At 56.6% G+C, this 25,550-nt stretch overlaps 2 protein-coding genes across 2 annotated transcripts; one reads left to right on the top strand and one right to left on the bottom strand.

Moving 5' to 3' along the window:
• Window positions 1-561: 561 nt before the first annotated feature.
• On the bottom strand, window positions 562-17,596 carry PODNL1 (podocan like 1). The gene is made up of 10 exons (XM_032395963.1): window positions 17,444-17,596; window positions 4,823-5,047; window positions 4,162-4,255; window positions 3,803-3,867; window positions 3,567-3,676; window positions 3,105-3,261; window positions 2,729-2,844; window positions 1,600-2,257; window positions 878-1,026; window positions 562-726 (listed from the first exon to the last, which is right to left on the bottom strand). The coding sequence occupies exons 1-10, from the start codon at window positions 17,594-17,596 to the stop codon at window positions 576-578; spliced, it is 1,878 nt and encodes a 625-aa protein (XP_032251854.1). The 3' UTR covers window positions 562-575.
• A 62-nt stretch (window positions 17,597-17,658) lies between these two features.
• On the top strand, window positions 17,659-25,550 carry DCAF15 (DDB1 and CUL4 associated factor 15). The gene is made up of 13 exons (XM_032396007.1): window positions 17,659-17,901; window positions 19,630-19,727; window positions 19,837-19,972; window positions 20,680-20,786; window positions 20,870-21,009; window positions 21,094-21,264; window positions 23,122-23,556; window positions 23,659-23,750; window positions 23,839-23,967; window positions 24,068-24,153; window positions 24,385-24,489; window positions 24,570-24,685; window positions 25,041-25,550. The coding sequence occupies exons 1-13, from the start codon at window positions 17,770-17,772 to the stop codon at window positions 25,094-25,096; spliced, it is 1,803 nt and encodes a 600-aa protein (XP_032251898.1). The 5' UTR covers window positions 17,659-17,769; the 3' UTR covers window positions 25,097-25,550.

A 25,550-nucleotide genomic window follows, 5' to 3' on the forward strand; every position in this document is an offset into this window, starting at 1 on the left:
ACTTGCTGCCAGGATACGTGGGAGGGTCCGTGGCCCGCTTCGGGGTGTCTCCCGTGCCCCGTGTTTCTGTAGCTGGTGGCCTTGGGCATATCTGGGTTGACACGCGTGGTCAGGCATTACGTGGCGGTTCCTGGCGACCCGCGAGTGTCTCGGGGCTTTGAGAGCCAGCCCTGCTGCACACTGGCTATGGGACCAAGTCGCCTGACCCTCTCAGCCTCCCACGGCCTCACCTTCCTCAGCTGGTTGCGGGGATGGTGAGAGCACCTCCTGCGAGGTGAAGGGCAGCTGGCGGGTGGTGAGCACTCGGAAGGCTTAGGCTTTATTGTTGCCGTCTCCACCTGCGCGGGGGGTGGGGCGTGTGCCTGGTGTGCGGGCTGCACGCTTCGGCCTCCCCCAGGGCGCCCTGCGTGTGGAGGCGGTGGCCTTGCCCCAGCCTCCTGGCCGACACAGGTCAGGCGGCCCAGCCCTCAAGGCCTGAGAGAGCCTGGTCGAGGCCCCAGGTGCCCACTGTCTCCTCAGTCCATGGCCCAGTGGAGCCCCAGGGGTCTGGGCTGCGCTGCCGGGCCCCTCCGGGCTCAGGGGCCCCCCGCCCGTGGCTGACGTGGAGCTGTGGGTGGCAGCCGGACCAGGACCTGCTCGGGGTTCCCCGCCGTATCCACCACACTCAGGTGCAGGAGGCCCAGGAAGGCTTCAGGCGCGATGCTGGTCATGTGAAGCCTGTTTGCGCTGGACCAAGAGGCGGGCATGAGAGTGGGTGCCCAGGGAGGGGGCCGCAACCGTCCTGACCCACCCAGGCCTGCTCGGGTTCCACCGCAGCCCTCCAGGGGCGCCGACCCCCGCCCACCTGGACCCGCTCTACCCGGCCGCCCCGGGGCACCTGAGGAAGAGGGCGCGCAGGCGGGGTGTGCTGAGGAAGGCTTCGGAGCCCACGTGGCTGATGCGGTTGCCCTGCAGGTGCAGTTCCTCCAGAGCCTCGGGCAGGTCGGGGGGCACGAAGGACAGCTCGTTGTGGCTGAGGTCCAGCACCTGGCCAGAAGGGCAGAGACGGTGCCGTGGTGGCCCCAGGCCTTGAGCCATCCACGCAGCCAGCCTCTCTTCCGGGGCACGCCACACCCGGGCCTTCTGCCCCTCCCCCTGCCAGAGGTACGCTGAGTTCCGTCTGGGGCGGGCCATGATCTAGGCGCTGGGATGCCAGACAGACGGATGGATTCAGTCAGTCATTCACAGAGAGGGTGCTTCCCTCACCTCGTGCCCTCCCGACACCGTTTACTTCGGATCGTGGTCGACTGCTCTCTCCCTAACTAGCATGTCTGTGCCGGGCCAGTTCCCAGAACAGCGCCTGGCCCCCACAGATGCTCTAACCTCGGCGGAATCCAGGGTGTTCAGAAGGAGCTAGAGGCGCCGCGTTTGCTGGGGGAGGTGGGCGGGGCGGTTGTCGAGGCCCAGGTGGCAGGGCTGGCACAGCCAAAGGCCCGGAGGCCGCATCTGTCGTATCCACCCCCGGCCCACGGGCTGGGCTCTCTCTGGGGCATCTCAGGGCCTCGCGGGGAGCTGCTGAGGGGCCGTGGGGACAGCGCGGCTAACCAGCCCGCCCCTGACCTGGAGGGCCTGTAGCTCGTGCCAGGTGCCGGGCCCAATGTCTCCAATCCGGAGCCGGTTGTGCGCCAGGCTGAGCTCCCGCAGCTGGTCCAGGCCGGCCAGCAGCTCCGGCTCGAGGCCCCGCAGCCCGTTGCGCTGTAGCCGCAGGGCGTGCAGGCTGCGGGGCAGGCCGCCGGGCACCCGGGTCAGCTGGTTGCCGGCCAGGTCAAGGCTGCGCAGGGCACGCAGCGGCCGGAAGGCCCGGCCGTGCACTCGGGCGCTCACCAGGCGGTTGTAGGCCAGGTTGAGCTCGGCCAGGCCCGGCGTGCCGGCCAGGTCGCGGGCGCCCAGGGCGGTCACGTGGTTGTGCGGCAGCACCAGGGCCCGCAGGCGGCGGGGCAGCGCCAGGGGCACGCGGTGCAGCCGGTTGCCGTACAGGTGCAGCGTATGCAGGCCCCGCAGCGGCCGCAGCGCCCCGGCGGGCAGCCCCGTCGCTCCCAGCTGGTTGTGCTGCAGCTGCAGGTAGCGCAGGCCCCGGGCGCCGCGCAGCCGGGCCGCCTCCACCCAGCGGATGCGGTTGCGGCCCAGGTGCAGCACGACCAGGGCGCGGGGCAGACCGGCGGGCACCGAGGCGAGCTGGTTGTGGGACAGGTCCAGGTACTCGAGGTGGTGCAGCTTGCTGGCGGGAGAGAGGGCCGGCGTTGGGCTGCGTGCCCAGAGCGGCCGGGGGCTGGGGGGGGGCCCTGGGGGGGGGGGGGGGGGGGGGGGTCCTGAGGTGGAAGCTGGAGACCCCAGCTTGGGGCTGGAGGAGTTGAGGGATGTGGGCGGGAGGCACACTTGCTGAGGGCAGGGCAGCTTCCAGCCTGAGGGTTGGACGTGGAGGCGCAGGACAGGGTTCTGGGTCCAAGATGGGCATGTGGCGGTGATGAGGTTGGGATAATAGGACTGTGGCATGGAGCAGCCGGGAGCGAGGATGGCTGCTAGGGGCTTGGCTGAGCCTGACGCACAGCAGGTGCTCACCAAACGCGGCCTCGGTTTGGGAGTCATACACCAGAGGGGGATAGAGGGTTGGGGCGCCCAGGCTCTGAAGCTTCAACCCCTCCTGCCAGCACAAGGCCGCACCCCTGTCCTACCCTGTCCCAGGCCCCACCTGAAGGTGGTGGCATCCAGGCCGCTGTCTGTCAGCTGGTTGTACTGGAGGTAAAGTTCACGGAGGTGGGTCTGGCGGCTCAGGGCTCCTCGGGGCACCTTGGAGATGAGGTTGTTCTGGGAAGGGAGGAGAGAATGAGACCGGGGGTCAGGGAGAGAGGGCGGCGGGGAGCTATGGCAGGCTCTTGAGTAAGGGAGTGACAAGGAGCTCACTTGAGCAAGGCTGTTCGGAGAGCACCTGTGAATGACCAGCGGACAAAACTCAAAGATATTTCCGACTACTGGAATTGTGAGGAGGTGGAGGGCTCCCCCAGGAGAGAGGTGAGGCGGCCCTGAGGAGGCGGGAACGTGGGGATGGCGAGGTGAGGGAGGGGCACCTGCAGGTGGAGCCGCTCCAGCGAGGGCGGCAGACTGGGCGGCAAGTAGCTGAGCCGGTTGCTGGACAGGCTGAGGGTGGCCACAGCTTCAGAGCCATGGAAGGCGTCGGGGGGCAGGCCGGCGTTGCTCAGCTGGTTGTTGTGGAGGTACACGGACCTGAGGGGAGCCAGGCTCCGGCCACCAGCCCTCCCCTGGCCTTCCCACCCACCCCCATTCCTACCCTGCTCCCCAGAGCTGCCTTCGGTGTGTGCACGTGCGTGTGTGTACCCACTGTCTCGGCCTCAGTGTGGAGTTCTCCAGACGGAGCATCCAGGGTGTCCTGCCTCAGATGGCCCCCAGGCTAGGGCTCCGCCCCCTCAGACCCCCACGGGCAGGTTCATGAACCCCTCAGACTTCCAAGGGTAGGGGGTGACCCCAGGCACACCTGAGGTCTGAGAGGTCTGGGCTGGGCCAGGGGCTACCTGAGCGCAGGCTTCTCCCCAAAGGTAAGCGGGAAGATCTCTGTCACTTGGTTGGCAGCCAGGTCCGCAACTCGGAGGGAGCGGGGCAGAAACTGGGGGGCCACCGAGAGCTGTGGGAGCACAGCGACGCTGGTCCTGGCGCCCTGCCCTGCAGCCCCCTGCTGTCCCCTCTTGCGCTCTGCGGTGTGACCCCAGCCAGGTCAGGCTTCAGGGCCAGGGCAGGTGGGGATGCTCACCTTGTTGTGGGCCACATAAATGTGCTGCAGCTGTGTGAGGGACTCAAAGGCCTCATCGGGCAGCCCTGGGAGCGGGACGGGCAGTGAGGGGACCCTAGGCCTGGCTCAGATAGGGGCAGCGAGGGAGTCTGTGCTCCCGGCTGCCCCAGGGCTCCTGTCTGGGGACTGGCAGAGGCCCCTCCAGGCACCCTCCCACACACCGCCCCACCCGTCTTCAAAAGCCACAGCCACCACCATGCCCTGAGTTTCCATCCTGCTCAGCAAAGGGCAGTTCTGGGAACTACCGCAGAGCTACCCACAGACCTGGCAGGGGAGGGAAGGGGCCGCCTCCGGCCTCCCTCCTCCAGAGGTCCCCTCACCCTCGGAGGAGATGAGATTGTTGTGGAGGTTGAGGGTCCGCAGGCTGCTGAGGCGCGACAGCTCATTGTAGGGGAGCTCCTGGAGCAGGTTGTTCTGGGGGAGGGATTCACAGCCCTGAGCCCTCAACCAGTGGCCAGAGCCCTGATTCCCAGCTCCCCATTGCCTTAATCAAGTGAGCCTTGCCACCCCTCACCCCTACACTTGATCCCCAAAGCCCCATTACCCTGCATCTAAAACAACCCTGTAACCACAAACAGCCCTGTGACCACCAAGATGTTGTCCCCCGGCACCCCGTCTGTTCCTATAATTGACCCCTGACACCCATTACCCTGACTCCAAACAACCCCATAACCAAAAAGACATTGACATCTGATACTCCATCACCCCCACAATTGACCCAAATGCTCTATCACTGACCCCAAAAAACCCTATAACTGCCAAGACATTGACCTCTAACACCTCCAAACTCTCAGCCCTTCTTACTTCCAATATCTGTACCCCCACCTCCTCTCGCTCCCAACGCACAGACCCCAACACTCTCATCAAGGCCAGCTCCCACCATTGCCAAGCCCCGCATGCCCAACACGGACCCCATATCCCACCAGCCTCAACCCCAGCGCTCTGCACGCTCCCCCTACCACGCCCGGCCCGGGGCCCCACCTGCAGGGAGAGGTGCTGAGCTGCCCTGGTGATGTTGTCTGGGAACACCTGCAGGTCCATGCCGTTGCAGTCCACCGTGTCTGCCCGGGGGCAGGAGCAGCGCGGGGGGCAGGCGCGGGGCAGGGGCCGCGAGCTCTCCCCCAGGTGGGGGAAGGCGGCGTCCTCCATGCCGGGCGTGGGTGGGGGGCTTGTCAGCAGCAGGAGAACCAGTAGTAGGCTCAGCCGCTGGGAATAGAGGGACCGATGGGTCAGGGTGTCCCCAGGCCGGGCACCAGGTCACCATGGCGACAGGAGCATCCCCACTGGCAGACTCCCCTCCTTCCCCTGCCCTCCCCCCCCGACCCCCACCCTACCATAGCCCGCCCCCGCCCTGCCGTCTTGCCTGAAATGCCGACCAGGGCTCCCTAATGGAAACCAGGCAGTCACCTCCTGGAGCCTCTTCCGTGGCTGCCACCGCCCCCCATCTCTTGGCACGGGCCACCCTCCACCCAGCTTGTTCTCCCAGGGGCTGGGTGGGGGGGAGTGGAGAACTAGCTGGCCCACCCCCGTCCCCGCCCTGGGGAGGGTGGGCGGGCTGCCGGATGGGGTGGTGAGGACAGGCCAGCCCGTCCCCTCAGTCCCACCCCCACCAACCACCCCAGCTCAGCTTGCGTAACCTCGGCCAGCCTGGGCCGGGCCACAGGAGCATGGAATGCTTGGGGGAAAGCTGAGATTCGCCCTGTCTGGTATTTGGGCCAACCACAGAAATAGGGGTGGGGGCAGAGGAGTGGAGGATGCTTCAAGCCACAGGAGGGTCCCCAAGGAACTGGGGCTGGCAGCAAGGGGTCAGGGCAGGTCTGGGCTCAGCCCGGGGTGGTGGTGGGGGGGGTGTCTCTCAGCCAGCTCGGCCATTTGGGCCCCTCCCCCGCCCTCCCCGAATGGCCACAGCTGCCGCCTGAAAGGAAATTACACGTATTGAGGCACCAGCCCGGTGGTTAAGGATATGCACTCAGCGCCAGCCTGCCTGGGCCTGAACCTGGGCTCTGCCACCTCTCTGGGCCTTGGTCTCCCACTCCTGAAAGTTGGGGGGGGGGGAAGGTTGTCTCATCTCTCAGGAGCCGTGTAACGATCAAATGAGATAGTCCATATGAGGTGGGTGCAACAGTGCCCGGCATATTCCATGCCCTGTACCCCAGGGCAGCAGCGTGGGGAGAAGCCGACCTTTGCCCCAGATCCTATTTCCCAAGACGCACCACTTGCCAGCAAGGTGTCTTCAGGCAAATTATTTTCCTGCCCAAACCTCAGTTTTCCCACACATAAGACAGAGATGACAGAATACCCTTCCTTCCTCGAAGGGCTCTCACAAGGCAAAGCCAGGTAGTGTACAGAAAGTTCTAAGCACCACATCCGCCCCTCACAAATGCTCAGCTCAGAAGTGGCTGAGCCGATGGGCTGGATAAACAGGGTGAAGGAGGTTGAGGGGGGGAGGCTTCCCAGAAGCAGAGCCTGAGATGAGGGTTGAGTGCATTTGCCTTAGAGAAAGAAGATGTAGGGGAGCAAGAAAATGACAGAGGGAAGGAAGGGAGCAGTCCATGATGAGTTATTGCTGGGATAATCAGCTTGCCTGGGGCTGGCCAGTATTAGCACTCAGAATCCTGTGTCCCAGGAAACCCTTAGTCCTGGGCACATTGGGACAGTTTGTCACTCTTGTTACCAAGCAACTTCCCACCGGAGGCAGATGGGGCTCAGTCCTGCTGGGGAATGCTGGTTGATTGTGTAGGACACACGTCCTACCTGGGCGGGGGGTGGGGGGAGCTGGGATATTGATTCTCCAACTCCCTCCGTCAAGCACTGGTTGAGGGCTGCCCCTGAAGGGTCTGAATCCAGTGGCACTTTGGGGAGAACAGGCACCAGCCCTAAACAGATATAGGTGCCTGATGGTGAGGCCTGAGTGGGGCATGGTGGGCTCCAGACAACACCTGTTATGGGAGGGTGGGGGCAGTGAAGTACATCAGGGGAGTGGGAAGAAGGGACCAAGATGTGGGAGAATGATGGAGAGAGGGGGTGTCTGTATTATTAATCCCTCTTCCATAATGGAAGACACTTGGAGGTGGTCATTTGCCCACATTTCCCAGGACTGTGTGGGCTTGTGACAAGAGACACTCAGGGTCCCTCGGGGCTAGGGTAGAAGATAGGTCTTAGTTTCAGCCAGAAGAGAGCAACAGTCCCCATCCCAAGTTCTCCATGTGGGACCAGTGGCTGTTAGCTTGGACACTGGGTAGAAGCTCCTCCGTCTCCCTGGCAGAGTAATGGGACTAGCCCCACAGAGCTACTGAGTTACTGCATTGATCCTAGCCCCAATGAGAACCAAGCTGTTTCTGGCAGGCCTCTTTCAGTTGCAAAGAACGGAGAACCCAAACCAAACTAGCTAGTGCAAATGAGGGCATTTATTGACTCATGAACAGAAATGTTCGGTGGATGTATCTTTCAGGCATAGCTGGATCCTGGGGCTCAAATGACGTCCTCAGGATGGATTCCCTCTCTGTCTCTCGGCTCTACCAGCAGGCTTCTCTGTGCCAGAAGCAACATGTGTGCATCCCCAGCCTCAAGCTTAAATCTTACTGGCCTCGGGGCGCCTGGGTGGCTCAGTTGGTTGGGCGACTGCCTTCAGCTCAGGTCATGATCCTGGAGTCCCGGGATCAAGTCCTGCATCAGGCTCCCTGCTCAGCTCTGCTTCTCCCTCTGACCCTCTTCCCTCTCCTGCTCTCTGTCTCTCATTCTCTCTCTCTCAAATAAATAAATAAAAAATCTTAAAAAAAAAAATCTCATTAGCCTAGCTTTGGTCACATGTCCATCTGGAACCAGTCCCTGTGGCCAGAAGGATGGAATGTGCTGATTGGCTGAGAACCTAACCACTGCTCTTATAGATGACCCACTGGCCTTATCTCCCTGCAATAAATTCCCTTGTCTCTACCTTGCACTGCCCAGCCCAGCCCAGCCCTGCTCTGCCCTGCCCCGCCCCGCCCTTCCTAGCCCTGCCCTGCCTAGCCCAGCCTTCCCCTATCCAGCAAAGAGTTCTGCAGGGCCTGCAGCGGAGGAGTGTGGTCGGCCAGCATAGAGCCTAGCATAATCACCATTTATTTCACCTTCAGGAATGCATGTAGGATTGTGTCTGTATGTGTGGGAAGATTTGTACAGGGAGCAAGTGTTGATGTCTCTTGGCTCTGACCTCAGAGTAAGGAGGACCATAGGGTCATGGGAACAAGGGAGAGTTGCAGTAACACTGGGCAGCTAGTGCAGCAGTCTGGTCTCATTTTGGTTGCTGGGGGGTACAGGGAGGAGGTGGGGTTGATGCAAAAGAGAACAAGAGAATGATGGGAAATGTAGTCTCCCAATTAGAGAAGGAAAGGAAGGGCCTTAAATCAGTACCAACTAATGATCCCAAGGTGCACTTTAGGCTTGCCCTTCCTCATCCTCTAATGGCATTCAACCTCAAGACAGAGGCTAAGGCCAAACTTCTCAATCAGCTTTCATCTGGCTAATTAGCCCTTTAGGATCTGAGCCAAATTCATAAAATTACTGATAGTTAGCTGGGCATATGGCTGCCTAAGATAAAGAACCACATTTCCCAGCCTCCCTTGCAGCTAGGTACAGCCCTATGACTGTGTAAGCAGACGTGGTATGCACAACTTTGAGGGAAAGGGAGTGCCTTTCTCCTCCCCATTGTTGGAAGGTCGATGTGATGGCTGGGACTCCATCAGCCATCTTGGGCGATGACATCACCCTGAGAATAGTGGCCTTGAGTGGCGGAGCAACAAGATAGAAACAACCTGCATCTCACATCTGAAGGAAGGCCATCCCTGCAATGACTAGGGTTTGGATCACCTCCTATCTACCCTGCTGGTGAAGGAGGGATCTCCTGCTCTAAATGATACAAGGTAGCCAAGCATCTGACAACCAACCCTGTATAGAAAAAATCGGCATTGGCTTATTAGTCATATATACTCACAGCCCAGAGGAGGGGAAGGACACTGCATGCCATGCAGAGCCACGTGGGGGTGTCACACATGGGAGCAGAGTCAAGAAACAGGGTCAAAACAGCTAGAATAGTCACCAAATTCACAAAATTAGCATATTTATTTAAACTGTGGCCTCCAAAGTTTAGTAATGAAAATTGCTTATTCATAAAAGAATATGCTTAAATTAGTGTGAATCTTGTATATATAATCACCAAGAAGCTAGGATACTTTTTTTTCATAAAGAAAAAAATTTAAAAAGCAGGAGCTATGGCAGGCAGGCTTTGTAGTGACAAAAGGATGAGGTGACCTCTGGTTCCCATGGGAGGATGTGATTGACATGTTTGGATAATTTCTCAGGCTGGCAGAGAGGTGAACCCATTAGGCTGAGGACCAGATGGGGTGCAGCTGGTCTGGCTGATAGAGGAGCTGGCTAGGCTGGGAGTCTCTCCCTCCGGGCGGGGGGCATGTTTGACAAAAGCGGGGAAACTCTCATGGTTAGGCCCCTTTGGGGGCCTATGAGGCTCAAAGATTTTCTTTTTAAGATTTTATTTATTTATTTGAGAGGGAGAGAGAGAGAGAGAGAGCACGAGCAAGGAGTAGGGTAGAGGGAGAGGGAGAAGCAGGCTCCCCGCGGGGCACCTGGGTGGCTCAGTCGTTAGGCGTCTGCCTTCGGCTCAGGTCATGATCCCAGGATCCTGGGATCGAGCCCCGCATCGGGCTCCCTGCTCTGCGGGAGGCCTGCTTCTCCCTCTCCCACTCCCCCTGCTTGTGTTCCTGCTCTCACTATCTCTCTCTCTGTCAAATAAATAAAATCTTTAAAAAAAAGAAGAAGAAGAAGAAGCGGACTCCCCGCTGACAAAGATTTTTTTTTAAATTTATTTATTATTTGAGAGAGAGAGAGAGAGAGAGGCGGGGGAGGGGCATAGGAAGAGGGAGATAGAGAATCTTAAGATGACTCTGTGATGAGCATGGAGCCCAACATGGGGCTCAACACGGGGCTCAATCTCACTACCCCAAGATCATGACCTGAGCCAAAACCGAGGGACCCTTAACTGATTGTGCCACCCAGGTTCCCCAGATGTCTTTCTTGTGTAAGCCACCATTTCTATTTTTTTCTTCTTTGAAAAAACAACATACTCTAATCCTAACAACTACAGAGGCTATCCACAGAGTGAGAGCTGAAGCCACAGTATGGATGGCACTAGCCAAGAAGAAAGTATAAAATGAGAAGGGAGATCAAGGGAAACTGTTGAGGAAGGCTTATGCCTGAGGGGTGGGCAGAAGAGAGCCTGCAGTAGTCATGGAGAAGGAGGGTCAGAAAGAGAGGAGGAACCTGAAAGTATCTGGTAGAACTGAAAATGTGCCTGCCATGTGCTTGTGATGGTTAATCGTATAGGTCAAGTGCAAGGTTATATTATAAAATGATATTGGGCTATGGGGTGCCCAGATTAAACATGATTTCTGGGTGCATCTGTGAGGGTGTTTCCAGAAGAGATTAGCATTTGAATCAGCGAACTCTCTAATGTGATAGATTGCCCTCCCCAGTGTGGTTGGGCATCGTTCAATCCACGGAAAGCCTGAATAGATCAAAAAGCAGAAAAGGTGTGGCCGGGGCTCTGGGGCACAAGTGCACCTGGTTCCAGGGGCTCCGAATAGACCAGGTTCAGCCACTTGCCGCTGACAAAATCCAAAAGCAGGGAAAGGAATTTATTTCAGTGAGGCCAACACCAGGAAAGACAGTGGACTGGTGTCTCAAAGACGGTCTCCCAAGTGCAGAAAATACTTCCAGGTTTATAGAAGGAAAATGTGGGGCAAAGGTGGGTGGGTACGTGCATGTGGGCAGTGAAGGTCAAATCGATCATTGTCTTGGAGTCAATCATGGATGGGGTCTTGCTAGCTCAGGGAGGTCCTTATGCTTGAGTGGGTAGTTTCAGTTTCCAACTCAGGAGGCTTTGCCCTCAGCGTCTTCCACCTGAGCCAAGAGACAAGCTGGAAAGAAGAACCCAACTTGGAAAGTTTGAGGTCCAGATGGAGGCAGCCAAAGTCCTCTTTCAAATGGAGGAATTGGCCCTTTTTTCTTCTGGTCTGACTTTTGAGTGGGACGCTGGTCTTCTCCTGCCCTTGGACTGGGATTTGGGATTTACACTATCAGCAACCCCAGTTCACAAGCCTTGGTGCTCAGACTGGAATTATACCATGAGGATCCTGGGTCTCCAGCTTGCCGATGGCAGATTATGAGACTTCCCAGCCTCCATAATCACATCAGCTAATTCCTCATCATAAATCTCTCTCTCTTTTTTTTTAAAAATTTTTTTTTTTTTAAGATTTTATTTATTTGCGAGAGAGAGAATGAGAGACAGAGAGCATGAGAGGGAGGAGGGTCAGAAGAAGCAGACTCCCTGCTGAGCAGGGAGCCTGATGTGGGACCCGATCCCGGGACTCCAGGATCATGACCTGAGCCGAAGGCAGTCGCTTAACCAACTGAGCCACCCAGGCGCCCTCTCTCTTTTTTTTTTTTAAAGATTTTATTTATTTATTTGACAGAAAGAGCAAGAGAGCACAAGCGGGGGAGTGGCAGAGGAAGAGGGAGAAGCAGATTCCCCACTGAGTAGGGAGCCTGACTCCAGGCTCAATCCCAGGACCCTGGGATCATGACCTGAGCTGAAGGCAGATGCTTAATGACTGAGCCAGCCAGGTGCCCCTAAATCTCTCTTTCTATAGATAGATAAATAGATGAGATGTAGATATAGGTATAGATAGATCGATCAATAGATAGAGATAGACATAGATCTATTATCTATATATAGATTGAAGGAGATATTTTGTATATATAAAATGATATATATATGTAAAGGGTAAACACGTATGATAAGAGATATATAGAGATACAGATATATCTATCTTATTGGTTCTGTTTCACATGTGCATGTATAAAAGGATATACATATATATACATAAAGGTTAAAGGACATATATATGATATATATACCTACAGATACATACCATATTGGTTCTGTTTCACCTGTGTATTAAATGGGCAGGCGAGATCACAGCCCCGAAGGTCAGGACTAACACCAGAGTTGGTCATCCACACAATATGACCCCAACAGATCAGCAGGGTCTCTGAGCCACTCAGAGATCCAGCCCAACAGAAGCTGCCCCATCTTGAAAGCAGCCCCCACCGTTGCTGGACACAGTGGAAAACAGAGACAGGACTCCCAAGTCGGCTTTTCAGGGTTTGCAGCCAAAAGTACCATCTAGGGGCGCCTGGGTGGCTCAGTCGTTAAGCGTCTGCCTTCGGCTCAGGTCAGGATCCCAGGGTCCTGGGATGGAGCCCCGCATCAGGCTCCCTGCTCAGCGGGAGGTCTGCTTCTCCCTCTCCCACTCCCCCTGCTTGTGTTCCCTCTCTCCCTCTGTCTCTCTCTGTCAAATAAATAAATAAAATCTTAAAAACAAAAAAAAAAAAAACAAAAAAAACCCAAAAGTACCATCTAACCCTTCTGCTCCAGTTTCATTGGGCAGGATTAGTCACATAGTCCTGCGTGACTGCAAGGGACAAAGAAAGTGAGGGTAGGGGTGGGGGGCTGGGGAGGAGCAATTGGACTATTTGGAGTATTACTCTCTCTGCAGCACTCAAGATCCAGAAGTCTATTCTGAAAAATCACTTTTTTAAAAGATTTTGTTTATTCATTTGAGGGAGAGAGTACAAGCAGGGGAGAGGGGCAAAGGGAGAGGGAGAAGCAGGCTCCCTGCTGAGCAGGGGCTCGATCCCAGGATCCCAAGATCATGACCCGAGCCGAAGGAGATGCTTAACCAACTGAGCCACCCAGGCGCCCCTATTCTGGAAAAATTTTTACACAGCCAGTAACAGATTTGTGCAAGGACGTCCCCTGTGGGACTCTTTTATTACAGTGAAAATTCTCCCCTGACCGGGATCCCAGTTTTAATTCACATCACTTCCTCAGAGAGCCCCTCACCAGAACCCCCGATCGGAAGCAACATTTTTGTCTCTCTCTCCTCTTCCCTGCTTTATTTTTCTTCCTGGTATTTCTCGTGTCCTGATTTATATATTTGCCCACTATCCATGGTCCTCCCCCACTGTGGAGGTGGGCCCTTGGCCATGGTCACCTTTGTCCCCCAGCACCTAGAACAACGTCTAGCACATACCAGGTGATCAGCGAACATCTGTTGTGTGAGCAAATGGAAAAAAAAAAAAAAAGCCCATAAGAGGGGAATAAACAAACAAAAAATGTGTCCTATTAAAATAATAGAGACCCACCCAGATCTAGAATATACAAGGGCCTCGATCTCTACATAATGTATTAGTTTCCTGGAGCTGTTGTACCAACGACCACAGACAAGGTAGCTTAAAACAACAGACATTTATTTTTTTCAGAAGTCCAAATTATTTATTTGGACTTGGGGAAACTGGAAGTCCAAAGTCAATGTGTTGGCAGAGTTGTTCCTTCTGGAGCTCCTTCCTTGTATCTCTTCCAGCTTCTGGTGGTTGCTGGCAAGCTTTGATGTTCTTGGGTCTGTGTCTGCATCACTGCAATCTCTGTCTCAATTTCCACGTGGCCTTTTGTGTGTGTGTGTGTGTGTGTGTGTGTTCATCCTTCTCTCTCTTATAAGGACTCTGGTCATGGGATTTAGAGCCCAGCTGGTTAATCCAGGATAATCTCAAGATCTTTAACTTAATTACACATTTTTTTTCCAAATAAGGTATTCACATGTTCCAGGGGTTAGGACATCAGGATATCCTTTTGTGGGTCACCATTCAAACCGTTGTATGGATTAGTGTGAGTAGGGCTAATTGTGGAGGAAAAAAAAAAAGGTGCAGAGCAAGGATGGCAATTTTGATCATTTTCATAAATTAAAAAAGGTATCCGCTGTCTCAGAGGGAAAATTGGGTAGCTGGGGCGGAGGGGAGAGGGGGCGTTGCCACCATATATCCTTGTATGTCTGTTGAATTAAAAAAAAATTTTGACTGTGGTATTCATGACATACGAGAGAATGAAAATGTTTTAAAGATTTATTTATTTATTTATTTAAGAGAGAGAGTAAGCGAGACAAGGAGCAGAGGGAGAGGGAGAGAGAATCTCAAGCAGACTCTCTGCTGAGTGCAGAGCCAGACATGGTGCTCCATCTCACAACGCTGAGATCATGACCTGAGCCAAAATCAAGAGTTGGACACTCAACAGACTGAGCCACCCAGGCGCTCCACACAGAAACCAAATGACCTTTCACCAAAACTCTTCAAAAAACTTTTTATTTTGAAATAATTTTCAACTTACAGAAGATTTGTGCTAGGAACTAAATGTTTGTGTCTCCCCTAAATGCATATGTTGAAACTTAACCCCCAATGTGATGGTATTAGAAGGTGGGACCTTTGGGAGGTGATTAGGTCATGAGGATGGAGCCTTCATGAATGGGATTAGGGCCCTGTAAGAGAGCTGGTGATCTCTCTCTCCCTCTCTCTCTGTCTCAGCCATGTGAGGATGTAGCAAGGAGGCAATTGTCCACAATCTAGGAAGTGGTCCCTCACCAGACATTGGCTATGCCAGGGTCTTAGTCTTGGACTTCCCAGCCTCCAGAACTGTGAGAAATCAGTGTTTGTCATAAATTCACCCAGTCTATAGTATTTTTATTATGGCAGCTCAACAGGCTAAGATAATTTGCAATATTGACACCCTGCAAAGTTCTTGTCTACTCTTCACCCCACTGGCCCGAATGTTAACATCCTGCATAACCATGGGACCCTTGTCACAAAGAAGAGATTAACTAACATGGCACAATACTGTTCATTAAACTACAGACTTAGTATGAATTACACCAGTTTTCTCTCTGGTGTCCTTTTCGGGTCCAGGATCTCATCCAGGACATCACATCATATTTCATTTATTGCGTCTCCTAAGACTTCTCTAATCTGTGCCAATTTCTTGGTCATGCTTTGTTTCTCATGACCTTGACATTTAAAAAAAAGATTTATTTATTTATTTGAGAGAGAGAGAGAGTGAGCAAGTGGAGGGGAGGGGCAGAGGGAGAGAGGGAGAGAATCTCAAAGCAGACTCCACACTGAGCACAGAGCCCAACATGGGCTGGATCTCAGGACCCTGAGATCATGACCTGAACTGAAACCAAGAGTTGGATGCTTAACCGATTAAGCCACCCAGGTGCTTCCTCATGACCTTGACATTTTTGAAGTGTCCTAGTCAGGTCTTTTGTAGAATGTCCCTCAATTTGGGACAAACATCTGATGTTTTCTCATGAGTAGATTGAGGTTATAGGCTTGGGAGACAATACCAGGGAGGTGATGTGTCCTTATTACATCATATCGGGGATCCATGCACATGATTCATTGCTATGATGATAATTTTTTTTAAGATTTTGTTTATTTATTTGAGATAGAGAGAGAGAGAGTGAACATGAGGGGAGAGGGGCAGAGGGAGAAGCAGGCTCTCTGCTGAGCAGGGAGCCTGATGCAGGGCTCAATCCCAGGACCTCAGGACCATGACCTGAGCTGAAGGCAGACGCTTAACAGACTGAGCCACCCAGGCGCCTCCCCTGGGATGATAATGTTGATTACCTGGTTGAGGTAGTATCTGCCAGGTTTCTCCACTGTCAGGTTACTTTTTGCACTTTCCATACTTTTATTCCTGAGAAGCAAGTCACTAAATTAATCCAGCTCACACCCAACAAGGTGAATTAAGCTCCACCTCCTGGAAGGAGGAATATCAAACAATCTGTGGATTTTTTTTTTTTTTTTTGAGAGAGAGAGAACGCATGTATGAGTGCTCGGGCAGGGGAGGGGCAGAGGCAGAGAGAGAGAGAGAATCCCAAGCAGGCTCCACACCCAGCACAGAACCTGAGGCAGGGCTCAATCCCACGACCCTGAGATCATGACCTGAGCCTAAATCAAGAGTCAGACACTTAACCTACTGAGCCACCCAGGTGCCCCCGTGGACATATATTTTTAAAAACCCAGTAATTAATAAATATTTTAGGAGAGATACTTTTAGGGTAGGCAAATGTTGCGTTTCTCCTTGAAGTTTGATCCACTAATTTTAGCACTCATTGGTAGATCTTGCTTGCTGCAATTATAACTGTGGTGTTTGTCTGATAATGATTTTTTATTTCCCTCATTCCTTCTATACTTATTAATTGGACAGCTTCTATATGGAATGGTGGTCTCTTTTCCCCCATTTTTATTCAATCATTTATTTATACCAGTATGGACTCATTGCTATTTATTTCTTTGGATCACAACGATCCTTCTATTGTTAGTTTTTTTTTTTTAAGATTTTATTTATTTATTTGACAGAGAGATAGAGCACAAGTAGGCAGAGGGAGAGGGAGAAGCACGCTCTCCGCTGAGCAGGGAGCTGGATGTGGGGCTCAATCCCAGGACCCTGGGATCATGACCTGAGCCGAAGGCAGCTGCTTAACCGACTGAGCCACCCAGGCACCCCATTAGTTGTTTTTTTTTTTTAAGTAATCTCTTCACCCAACATGGGGCATGACCTCAAGGCCCTGAGATCAAGAGTTGCATGCTCTACCCACTGAGCCAGTGAGGTACCCCATGGATCACAATGATCTTTTAAATCTCATAGCAGATTCCATCATCTACTAAAAACCTTCCAGAGACTTCCCTTTCTGCTTAAGAGTAAAATCCAACTATCTTGCTTACCAACACTCCCTGCCTGCTTCCGAGTCCTTATCTGTCTTCCTTGCTTATTTTTTTTCCTTGCTCATTCCTGCTTTGGCCCAATTGGCCTTTTTGCGGTCTCTCAGTCATGCCACCCTCATCCCTCTGAAGGCTTTGTCTTTGCTGGAATATTCCTCTTCCTCACCTGCACAGGGCCCCTCTCTGACTATCCTGAGCAGCCTTCTTTCTTCCCTTTGATTTCTAATCCTACCTGAAATTAGGTAACCGAAATCTATTTCCTTGTAAATTTATTTCCTTGTTTATCACCTGTCTTGTTCACCAGCGCCTAGAACATAGTAGGTGCTCAATAAATATTTGTTGACTAAATGAATGCATGAGGCTGGAAGAATGTGAAGAGCAAGATCCATTCACTTCCTCCCTGATTATAGTCACAGTTGAGGTATTCGCATGTCAGGTACTCAGGAGCACTACACTGTAAGCCTCAGTTTCATCCTGTGTAAAACTGACATAATAAAAGGACCTATCTGCAAAACTGTTGCGAAGATTAAATGAGCAAACGCCACATGAAGACGATACTCCTAGCAGACATTCAACAATTATTATTACTGTCATCTGTAAAATGGGCACAACAGCGACCTACTACATAGAATTGTTGTAAGCTCAGAACCATGTCTAGCACATGTGAAGTGCTATATAAGCGATCGATGGCATCGATCATCATCATCATCATCCCACCAGGCCGCCCCCAGCCCATCCGAAAGATATTTTCATTTAATCTCATCTTTTTTTTTTTTTTTGCAAAGCCCTTTCCTCGGCCTGGCCGGGTGGCCCCAGGATACTCGCCAGGCCTCTGTGCATCCGGATAGGGCGCTGTGAGGACTCCGGCCGGTGTGGACCAGGGGCTTCGATCGCCCCGCCCACGGGCCTGGACCGCCCGCGGTCTCCATGGAAACCCACCAGCCACAGGGGGGCGTGACGCCGCCGAGAGGGATAGGGGCCTTCGCCTATCCGGTCAAAGTCATCTCGGCAAGGGGCGCAAATGGGGCCTCTGACGGGTGCGTCCTTGCGGAAAGGCGGGAATACGGCGGCGAACCACGGGGGCTGTACCATCTCTACCAATCAAGGGCCGAGGTGGCTATGATGGACAGGCCCAGCGGGAAGAGGCCCCGAGTGCGGGCTTTCACCCAACCGACCGGCCTCAATGCCGAGAAAGGGCCAATGAGGAGGCGGCGGGGGTGGGACGAAAAGGCCGGTTGCTCCGGAAGTGGAGGGAGGGGGTGAAAATGGCGCCCAGCTCGAAATCGGAGCGGAATAGCGGGGCCGGGAGCGGCGGCGGCGGCCCCGGGGGCGCCGGGGGGAAGCGGGCAGCGGGGCGGCGGCGGGAGCACGTCCTCAAGCAGCTGGAGCGGGTCAAGGTAAGGCCTGGAGTCTGGGAGGAGCGCGCCGGAGGGTGGGGAGATGGGACGAGGGAGGCGGAGGGAGGGAGGGCGTTCGCGGGGTGAGGGGTTGGGGGCGGAGCCCCGGGGGAGGGGGCTCGGAGGAAGGGGGCTGGGCGGGGCCCGGGGGAGAGGGCTTGGATGGAGGGGGCTGGGACGGGGGTTTGGATGGAGGGGGCTGGGGGCGGGGTCCCGGGGAGGGGGCTCGGATGGAAGGGCTGATGGGGGTGGCCGAGAAAGGGCTTGGGTGGGAGGGGGTCGCTGGAGGAATAAGGAGGAAGGGGGCGATCCAGGGTCAGACTCATTTTTCCAAAACCCTGCTCTCATGGCCCCTCCGTTATGGAACCTTCCCGCCCCCTTGCCGGAGCCCCTGCTACCGGCTTTGGGCTTCCTCTGCCTGGTGTTCCTCTCTCTGTCCCGGCTCTGACCACACGGGAGCTGGGAGTTCCTGTACCTGTGTCTGCCTCCCCCATTGAATGGGAGGGATCTCCTTGGAGAAAGCCTGGTCTTTCCCGTCAGATTGGGAGCTCCCTGAGCACGGCTCTGTCTTCTCCATCAGACAGTAAAGTCACAGCGTGCCAGCATGTGTCTCCCGCATCAGTTCGGGAGCTCTGGGAGGGCAGACATGTGCATCTGCTGTCAGGTCAGCAGCAACCTGGGCAGAACTGTATCCCTGTGGATAGGGGGAGCACCTTCTCCATTAGGCTGGGAACTCTGTGAGGGCAGCTCTGTGTCTCCTCCTTTTGACGAGGTCCTGGGGCAGGGACAGTCTCCGCCCTCAGCCCGGTTGTTCCCTGGGCTGGGCTGTGGCTCCACCCTTAGCTTGGAAGCTCCCTGGATGGGGATTGTGTCTCTCCTGTCAGCCTGGGCCTCACCAACAGGGCTGTTCCATCAGACTGGGATCCCCTTGAGGAGTGGGCTGTCTCCCCCGTCTGCTAGGGAGCTCCCCAGATAGGTCTCTTTCCCATCAGACTGTACTGTCTTGAGGGCAAGGCCAAGTATCTCACTCAGACTGGGCTGTAGCACTCAGGGTGCTCTCTGATGCCCTACTACGCAGCTTGTGCCTGCCTGGCCCCCCCCCCCATCCTTCTTTGAAGTTTTTGGGATGAGGGAGTCGGTTAGAAGGTGGCTAGGTTAATTGAGAAGGGGGAATTGGGCAGGAATTGGAAGGTCACTGGTCAGCCCCACTGTTCTGCCTCTGTGGGTCCCCAGCCGAGGCCAAGGCCGTCCCAAAGGTCCTGAGCACCCTGTGTGTAAGCTAGTGGGTCAGGGACAGGTGAGTTCAGTTGGTCAAGCCTCCTTAGGGGTCGAGGACACCCACAGCCCAGTGCACCATGAAGCAGCCTTCAGGAAGTAAGCCAGTGGCCCACTGTGACCAAGGGTGAATGGGGAACCTTCCTGGGGGTGGGGGGTGATACCATTGCTGGTCCTTAGAACCTGGTTGCTTGGGCAAGAGGGGCTCTGAGGCTGGAGAGATGTGGGGCTGGGAGGGTGGCATGGGTCCCTGGTGGAAGGGGAGGCTCAGGTGAGGCCCAGCTGATCTTCCCCAGCTATTCCCACCTTCCAGAGCTTGGACCACTCTTGACCGTCATGGTTATTAGGAAGTGGGCCTGTGTGTCTGGGCCAGACCTTGGGGGTGCTACTGTGCTTTAGGTGAGGGGACTGGGGGTGATGGTACCTCATGAGCCAGGGCCACCCCTTCCCCAGATCAGTGGGCAGCTCTCGCCTCGCCTCTTCCGGAAGCTGCCGCCCAGGGTCTGCGTCTCGCTCAAGAACATTGTGGACGAGGACTTTCTCTACGCAGGGTGAGGCTGCGCGAGGCTGGGCTGAGGTGGGGGAGCTGGGCAGGGGTGGGGGAGCTGGGCGGGGGCGGCAGGCTGGTCCTGACCTGCTGTTCTGCCCCCACCCCCACAGACACATCTTCCTGGGCTTTTCCAAGTGCGGCCGTTACGTCCTTTCGTACACCAGCAGCAGCGGGGACGATGACTTCTCCTTCTACATCTACCATCTGTACTGGTGGGAGTTCAACGTCCACAGCAAACTCAAGCTGGTAGGGCCGGGCCCAGGGCTGGGCTGTCCCTTCCAGCGGCATGACCAGCAGATCACGGCACCCCCCTGAGCCTCAGCTTCCTTGTCCACAAAGTGGAGAAATTCTACTCCAGGGGTCATTGTCAGTATTCCGTGTATTTGGTCAAACCACGTGCAGTTGCCGTTTTTATAGTTGCAAGTGGGTAGATAGCGGCACTTTTGTGTGGTTCGACTCAGCATACATGCCTAAGAAGGACACCGCAGGCTCAGGCCAGGTGGGACCCGGAGCTTTGCTAGCCTGTTCGCTTAACCCTGACTTTGACTCCTTGACCCCCCTCTTTCCAGAAGGTTAGTGCATTTACCCCAGTTTACACATGAGCTTGGAGAGGTGAACAGGTTTCAGGGTGGATTGGGCGTGGAACTGATGTGTCTGGCAGAGTCGCCTTTCTTGGGGCAGGGCTCTCCTCAGCTTCCGCCTGTGCCAGGCTGGCCTCCCTGGTTCCCCTCCTCGTAAGGGGAGCCTCCCTAGCCTGTCCTCAGGAAGGCAGAGGGGTATGGTGTAGGAGCTGATTGGGACTCCCTAGCTTGAGCACCTCCCTCCCCAGAAAGGGTGCTCCTGCCAGCTCAGCCCCAGCTCCGATTCCAGCCCAGCGTGGTGCAGCCTCGGGTTCCCTACGCCCCCCACCCTACCCGCTGTGACCCCATACCGACCCTGAACGTGCTGCTCAGGTCCGGCAGGTGCGGCTCTTCCAGGACGAGGAGATCTACAGTGACCTGTACTTGACCGTGTGCGAGTGGCCCAGCGATGCCTCCAAGGTCATCGTCTTTGGCTTCAAGTAAGACTTGGGGACACGGAAGGCCCGGGGACCCGGGGAGGGCGGGGCGTGGGCCAGGCTGCTGAAGGCGTGCCGGCCCCCAGCACCCGCTCGGCCAACGGGATGCTCATGAACATGATGATGATGAGTGACGAGAACCACCGAGACATCTACATCAGCACTGTGGCCGTGCCACCGCCGGGCCGCTGCGCCGCGTGCCGGGAAGCCAGCCGGGCCCACCCAGGTGAGCGGCCGGGGGGCCTCGGGGTGCGGGCCGCCTCCCTGCCCCGCGGCCACGAGTGAGCCTGCGGGCCGTGTGTCGCTGCAGGTGACCCGAGCGCTCAGTGCCTGCGGCACGGCTTCATGCTGCACACCAAGTACCAGGTGGTCTACCCCTTCCCCACCTTCCAGCCCGCCTTCCAGCTCAAGAAGGACCAGGTGGTGCTGCTCAACACCAGCTACTCTCTGGTGGCCTGCGCCGTCTCAGTCCACTCGGCAGGTAGGCCCCCCCCTCTGATGCTGGGCCCGGCACCTGCTGGAATCCTCAGAGCCCCCAGTCCCCTGACCCTGAATGAGGCCTGGAGAGGCGAAGTCCCCTGTCCGAGGTCACTCGGCTGGAAAGCGGGAGTACGGACTCCAAAGCTAGCCATGCTCCACCCCAGCGCTGTCCTCTAGAACTTTCCACAGGGCTGGGATGGTCTGTGTCTGCCGGGTCGGCTACAGCTGCCCCCCAATAGCCCCTTGAAAGTGGCTTACGTGATCAAGGAACTGAGTTTTTAATATCAGTTCGTTTTAGTTGAGTTCAAACAGCCACACGTGGCCGTGGCTACCATGCTGGGTGGCACAGTGCTCATTTCAAAAATTTAAAATTTCAGGGAGTTGTTAGTGGACAGCTGGCTGTCGTATGTCTTTGGGAATAGAAAAAGCGCCAGTGAGATCACAAGGTGATGTCCCTTGACAGGGTGGCCAAAGTTAAGAAGCTGGATGATGCTACCGGCTGGTGGTGATGTGGGGCCCCGGGGCCTCCCCTGCACTCTCGGGGCCGCACGGCAGCCGTGTGACCACAGTCCTGTGCCTGGGCATGTCCAAGGCTTTGGGGGCTGCCTGCTGTCCATCCCTGGGGATCAGGGAGGTGGGACAAGGCAGGTATTCTCTTGGATCAGCAGCCCCAGTGGGCGCCCCAGCGTGCATGTCCGTGGAGCGTTGCCTTAAAGACGTGCTCCAATGTAAGAGAAACGGAAGGAGATCTATAACCGGATAATGATACCACTTACATATAAATTAAAAATGTTCCGATTTTGCAAGAACCCAATCAAATGAAAAGACCCCCCGCTAACTACATTAAAATGGTTGCCCCTGGGAGAGGGAGGGGAGCGGATATGAAAAGAGAATTAAATGTATATAACTGAGCCCACACATCAGCAAGGGCCAGGATGCCTTGTCCCCAGGCCCATCCGGGGGCCTCCTGACCCTGGCTGCCTGAGCCGCTGTGGGCAAGGCCCTGCCCCTCGTCAAGCTGTGAGCCCCAACAAGCCGGGCCTAGCTGAGGCCCATACCCTCTGGACTTGTGGCTATGGGTCTCTGTAGGAAGGGCCACGTGGGACAGGACTCAGCTGTGTGCATTCGAGGGTGAGGGGGGCACGGTCACCCATGTCTGTCACCCCACCATTTACACAGAAGGGGAGTGAGTTTTGTCCACGCTGGTGGACAGCAGTGCATTGGTTCGCAATGTCTTGCAGTGTGACCTTGGACAAGTTTCTCTCTGAGCCTCGGTCCCTAGTCTCTGAACTGGGAGGACACAGCCCCCACCCTCCCAGGATTGATTGTGGGGGGCCCTGCGGAGGTGGTGCCCAGCTCCCGGTGCTGCTCGCTGAGTGCGTTAGGGTTGTCCGTGCTGCGCCCACATCCCCCGGGGGGGGCGGGGGGGACCGGTCCCTAGTCGGGCAGAGACAGATGGAGGCCTGGGATTTGGCTGCCGTGTGCCCAAGCCAGTCAGCTCCCGCTGGGGAGGAGGCATGGCTGTGTAGTAAACTTAGCTTTTGTCACTGTCAGCCCCCCAAGGGCGGGGAGATTTGTGTCTTATTCGCTCATGTCCTTAGTGTGTGGCATTTGGTAGATGCTCAGAAATAAAGTCTGAATGAAAGTGTTGCTTATGTGCACGCGCGTGTGTATAAGGCCTTTTTCCCTTCTGAGTGTTCCCGACTGATCTTTAAACATAGGTAAGTCTTGTAGAAGGGTCTCCTCAAGGTGGATTTCTAAGAACCGGCCCCTGGGGCAGTGAGGGCGGTTGGCAGTGTCCTAAACTTGACCTTCTCTGTTGACCGCCCCCCACCTCCCTCTCTGGTTTTTGTTCCAGGCGAGAGCAGCTTCTGCCAAATCCTGTATGACCACACCACCTGCCCCCCCGCCCCTCCCAGCCCCCCTGGGCCCCAGAGCCCCGAGGTGCCCCCCGCCCTCCCCAGCCCCTGCCCTGAAGTGGCCCCCGCCCGGCCCCCCGGGGCCCCTGAGCCCTCGCCCGCCGTCGCCAAAGCCAAGGAGTTTGTGGCCGACATCTTCCGTAGGGCTAGAGAGGCAAGGGGGGGGGCCTTGGAGGAAGCCCGGCCGCCCCCCTGCCCGGGGCCGTCGGGCAGCCGCTGCCGTCTGCCCTCGGAGCCCCTGGCCCCAGGCGGGGAGGTGGCACCCCGAGACAGCCCTCCTGCAGCCGAGGCGCCCGCCCCGGAGCCCGGCTACGTCAACTATACCAAGCTGTACTACGTGCTGGGCTCCAGCGAAGGGACGGAGCCGGAGGACGGTGAGCCGGGAACCCACCCAGCGGGCAGGGCCCTAGGCGTGGGGGGGCCCCCACCCCCCAACCCCCACCCCCCACCCCTGCTCCCATGTCCTGTTCCCTCAGAGTTCGAGGATGACAAGATCTCCTTGCCCTTTGTGGTGACTGATCTCCGTGGCCGTAACCTGCGGCCCATGCGGGAGCAGGCCGCCGTCCAGGTTGGTGCCAGTGGGGGGGGGGCAGCCCCCCCCGGGGAGTCTGCGGGGGTGGCAGTTGAAGCAGCTCTCCCCGGCCCACCACCCACAGGGTCAGTACCTCACGGTGGAGCAGCTCACACTGGACTTTGAATACGTCATCAACGAGGTCATCCGCCATGATGCCACCTGGGCCCACCAGTTTTGTTCCTTCAGTGACTATGACATTGTCATCCTGGAGGTGGGCCCCGGGGAGGGGGACGGGGCGGGCCCAGGGCCTCTCTGTTCTGGGTGTCACCTCAGTAGCTGTCCCTGTCGTCCCTGCCCTTTCACCCCCCCAGGTCTGCCCGGAAACCAATCAAGTCCTCATCAACATCGGCCTGCTGCTCCTGGCATTCCCGTCCCCCACCGAGGAGGGCCAGCTCCGGTGAGCGAGGGGGAGCAGAGAAGCCCCTCATCTGCCCAGCACGAGGCCACACTCAGTTGCTTCTGCAGGGGTGGGCGAGTCGGGACGGGAGACGACTTCCCCTGCCCCCAAAACCTGGACCGCACACTCCATTACTGCTCCAAAGACCGAAGACCCTCAGGGTCGCCCGGGTCCCAGCTGAGGGACCCACTGGTCCCATCCCTTTCTCCTTTGCCCCCCACCCCACTGCAGACCAAAGACCTATCACACCAGCCTCAAGGTGGCATGGGACCTCAACACGGGCATCTTCGTGACAGTCAGCGTCGGCGACCTCACCGAGGTCAAGGGGCAGACCAGGTGAGGTGGGGCCGGGGCTGGGGGCCGGGGGCCGGGGTGGGTGGCCTGGGTGATGAGAACCCTCACCCCCTTGCCCTCAGCGGCAGCGTCTGGAGCTCATACCGCAAGAGCTGCGTGGACATGGTCATGAAGTGGCTGGTGCCCGAGAGCAGCGGCCGCTACGTCAATAGGATGACCAACGAGGCGCTGCACAAAGGTGGGCCCCGTGACCCGGTGACGGTCAGGACCGAGGTCCTTCTCTGGTGCCATGCCAGGCCTAGAGCACGTGCGGATTCCTCAGTGTTCCTGAATGGAGTCCGCTGGCCGTGCTAGTGGAACTGGAATGGGGGGAGGGCAGGCTCGGGGAGGACCGGGCGGGTGTGGCACCTGGGGACCCCCAGCCAGTCCATGCACTCATTGAGCAGACCTCTACTGGGAGGCCGCCGGATAACTCAGCAGGGTCGCTGCCTTCTGGAACCTTGTGGCCCAAATCAAGTCAGGGAGAGGCAGGCCCCTCCCCTCAGCCTGGGCCTGCAGAGACTCCATGGCTCCCTTCTGACCCTTCCCTGCAGGGTGCTCACTGAAGGTTCTGGCAGACAGTGAGCGATACACATGGATTGTGCTGTGAGGGCCCGGCCGTTCTGGACACTGACTCCAACTACCTCCGCGGCCTGGGAGCCGGCCGCCTTCCTGGCAGCCTCTCCCCGGCTGGCTGGCCGACCGATGACCGGCCGCCCGACGACCGACCGACGGGCCGGCACTCGTGTTAGGCTGCGGGGAAGGGGGCTGGGCGGGGCAGCCCCTGGTGGCCTGAGAGTCCGGACGCTTCTTATTTATGCCTATTTAAGTTGGGAAGGGGCAGAGGGAGGGAGCCCCCTGCCCCACCAGCCTCAAGCGCCCACCTTCACCCTGCGCTGGGCACAGGCCCTTGCTCTCTGTGCATCTGCCCCTTTCCTTGGCTACGGGTGTGGACATTGCCCCCCAGGGAGGCCGAATGGACCCCCTTCCCCTGCCCGCCCCAGCCTCCCCCCACCTGAGGGGGCAGACCTCGTGGCCATCCCCTCCCCCCGCCCGTCGTTCCT

The sequence above is a fragment of the Phoca vitulina genome, unplaced genomic scaffold (genome assembly GCF_004348235.1).
Source record: "Phoca vitulina isolate PV1807 unplaced genomic scaffold, GSC_HSeal_1.0 scaffold89, whole genome shotgun sequence".
In the NCBI taxonomy this organism is placed as follows: domain Eukaryota; kingdom Metazoa; phylum Chordata; class Mammalia; order Carnivora; family Phocidae; genus Phoca; species Phoca vitulina.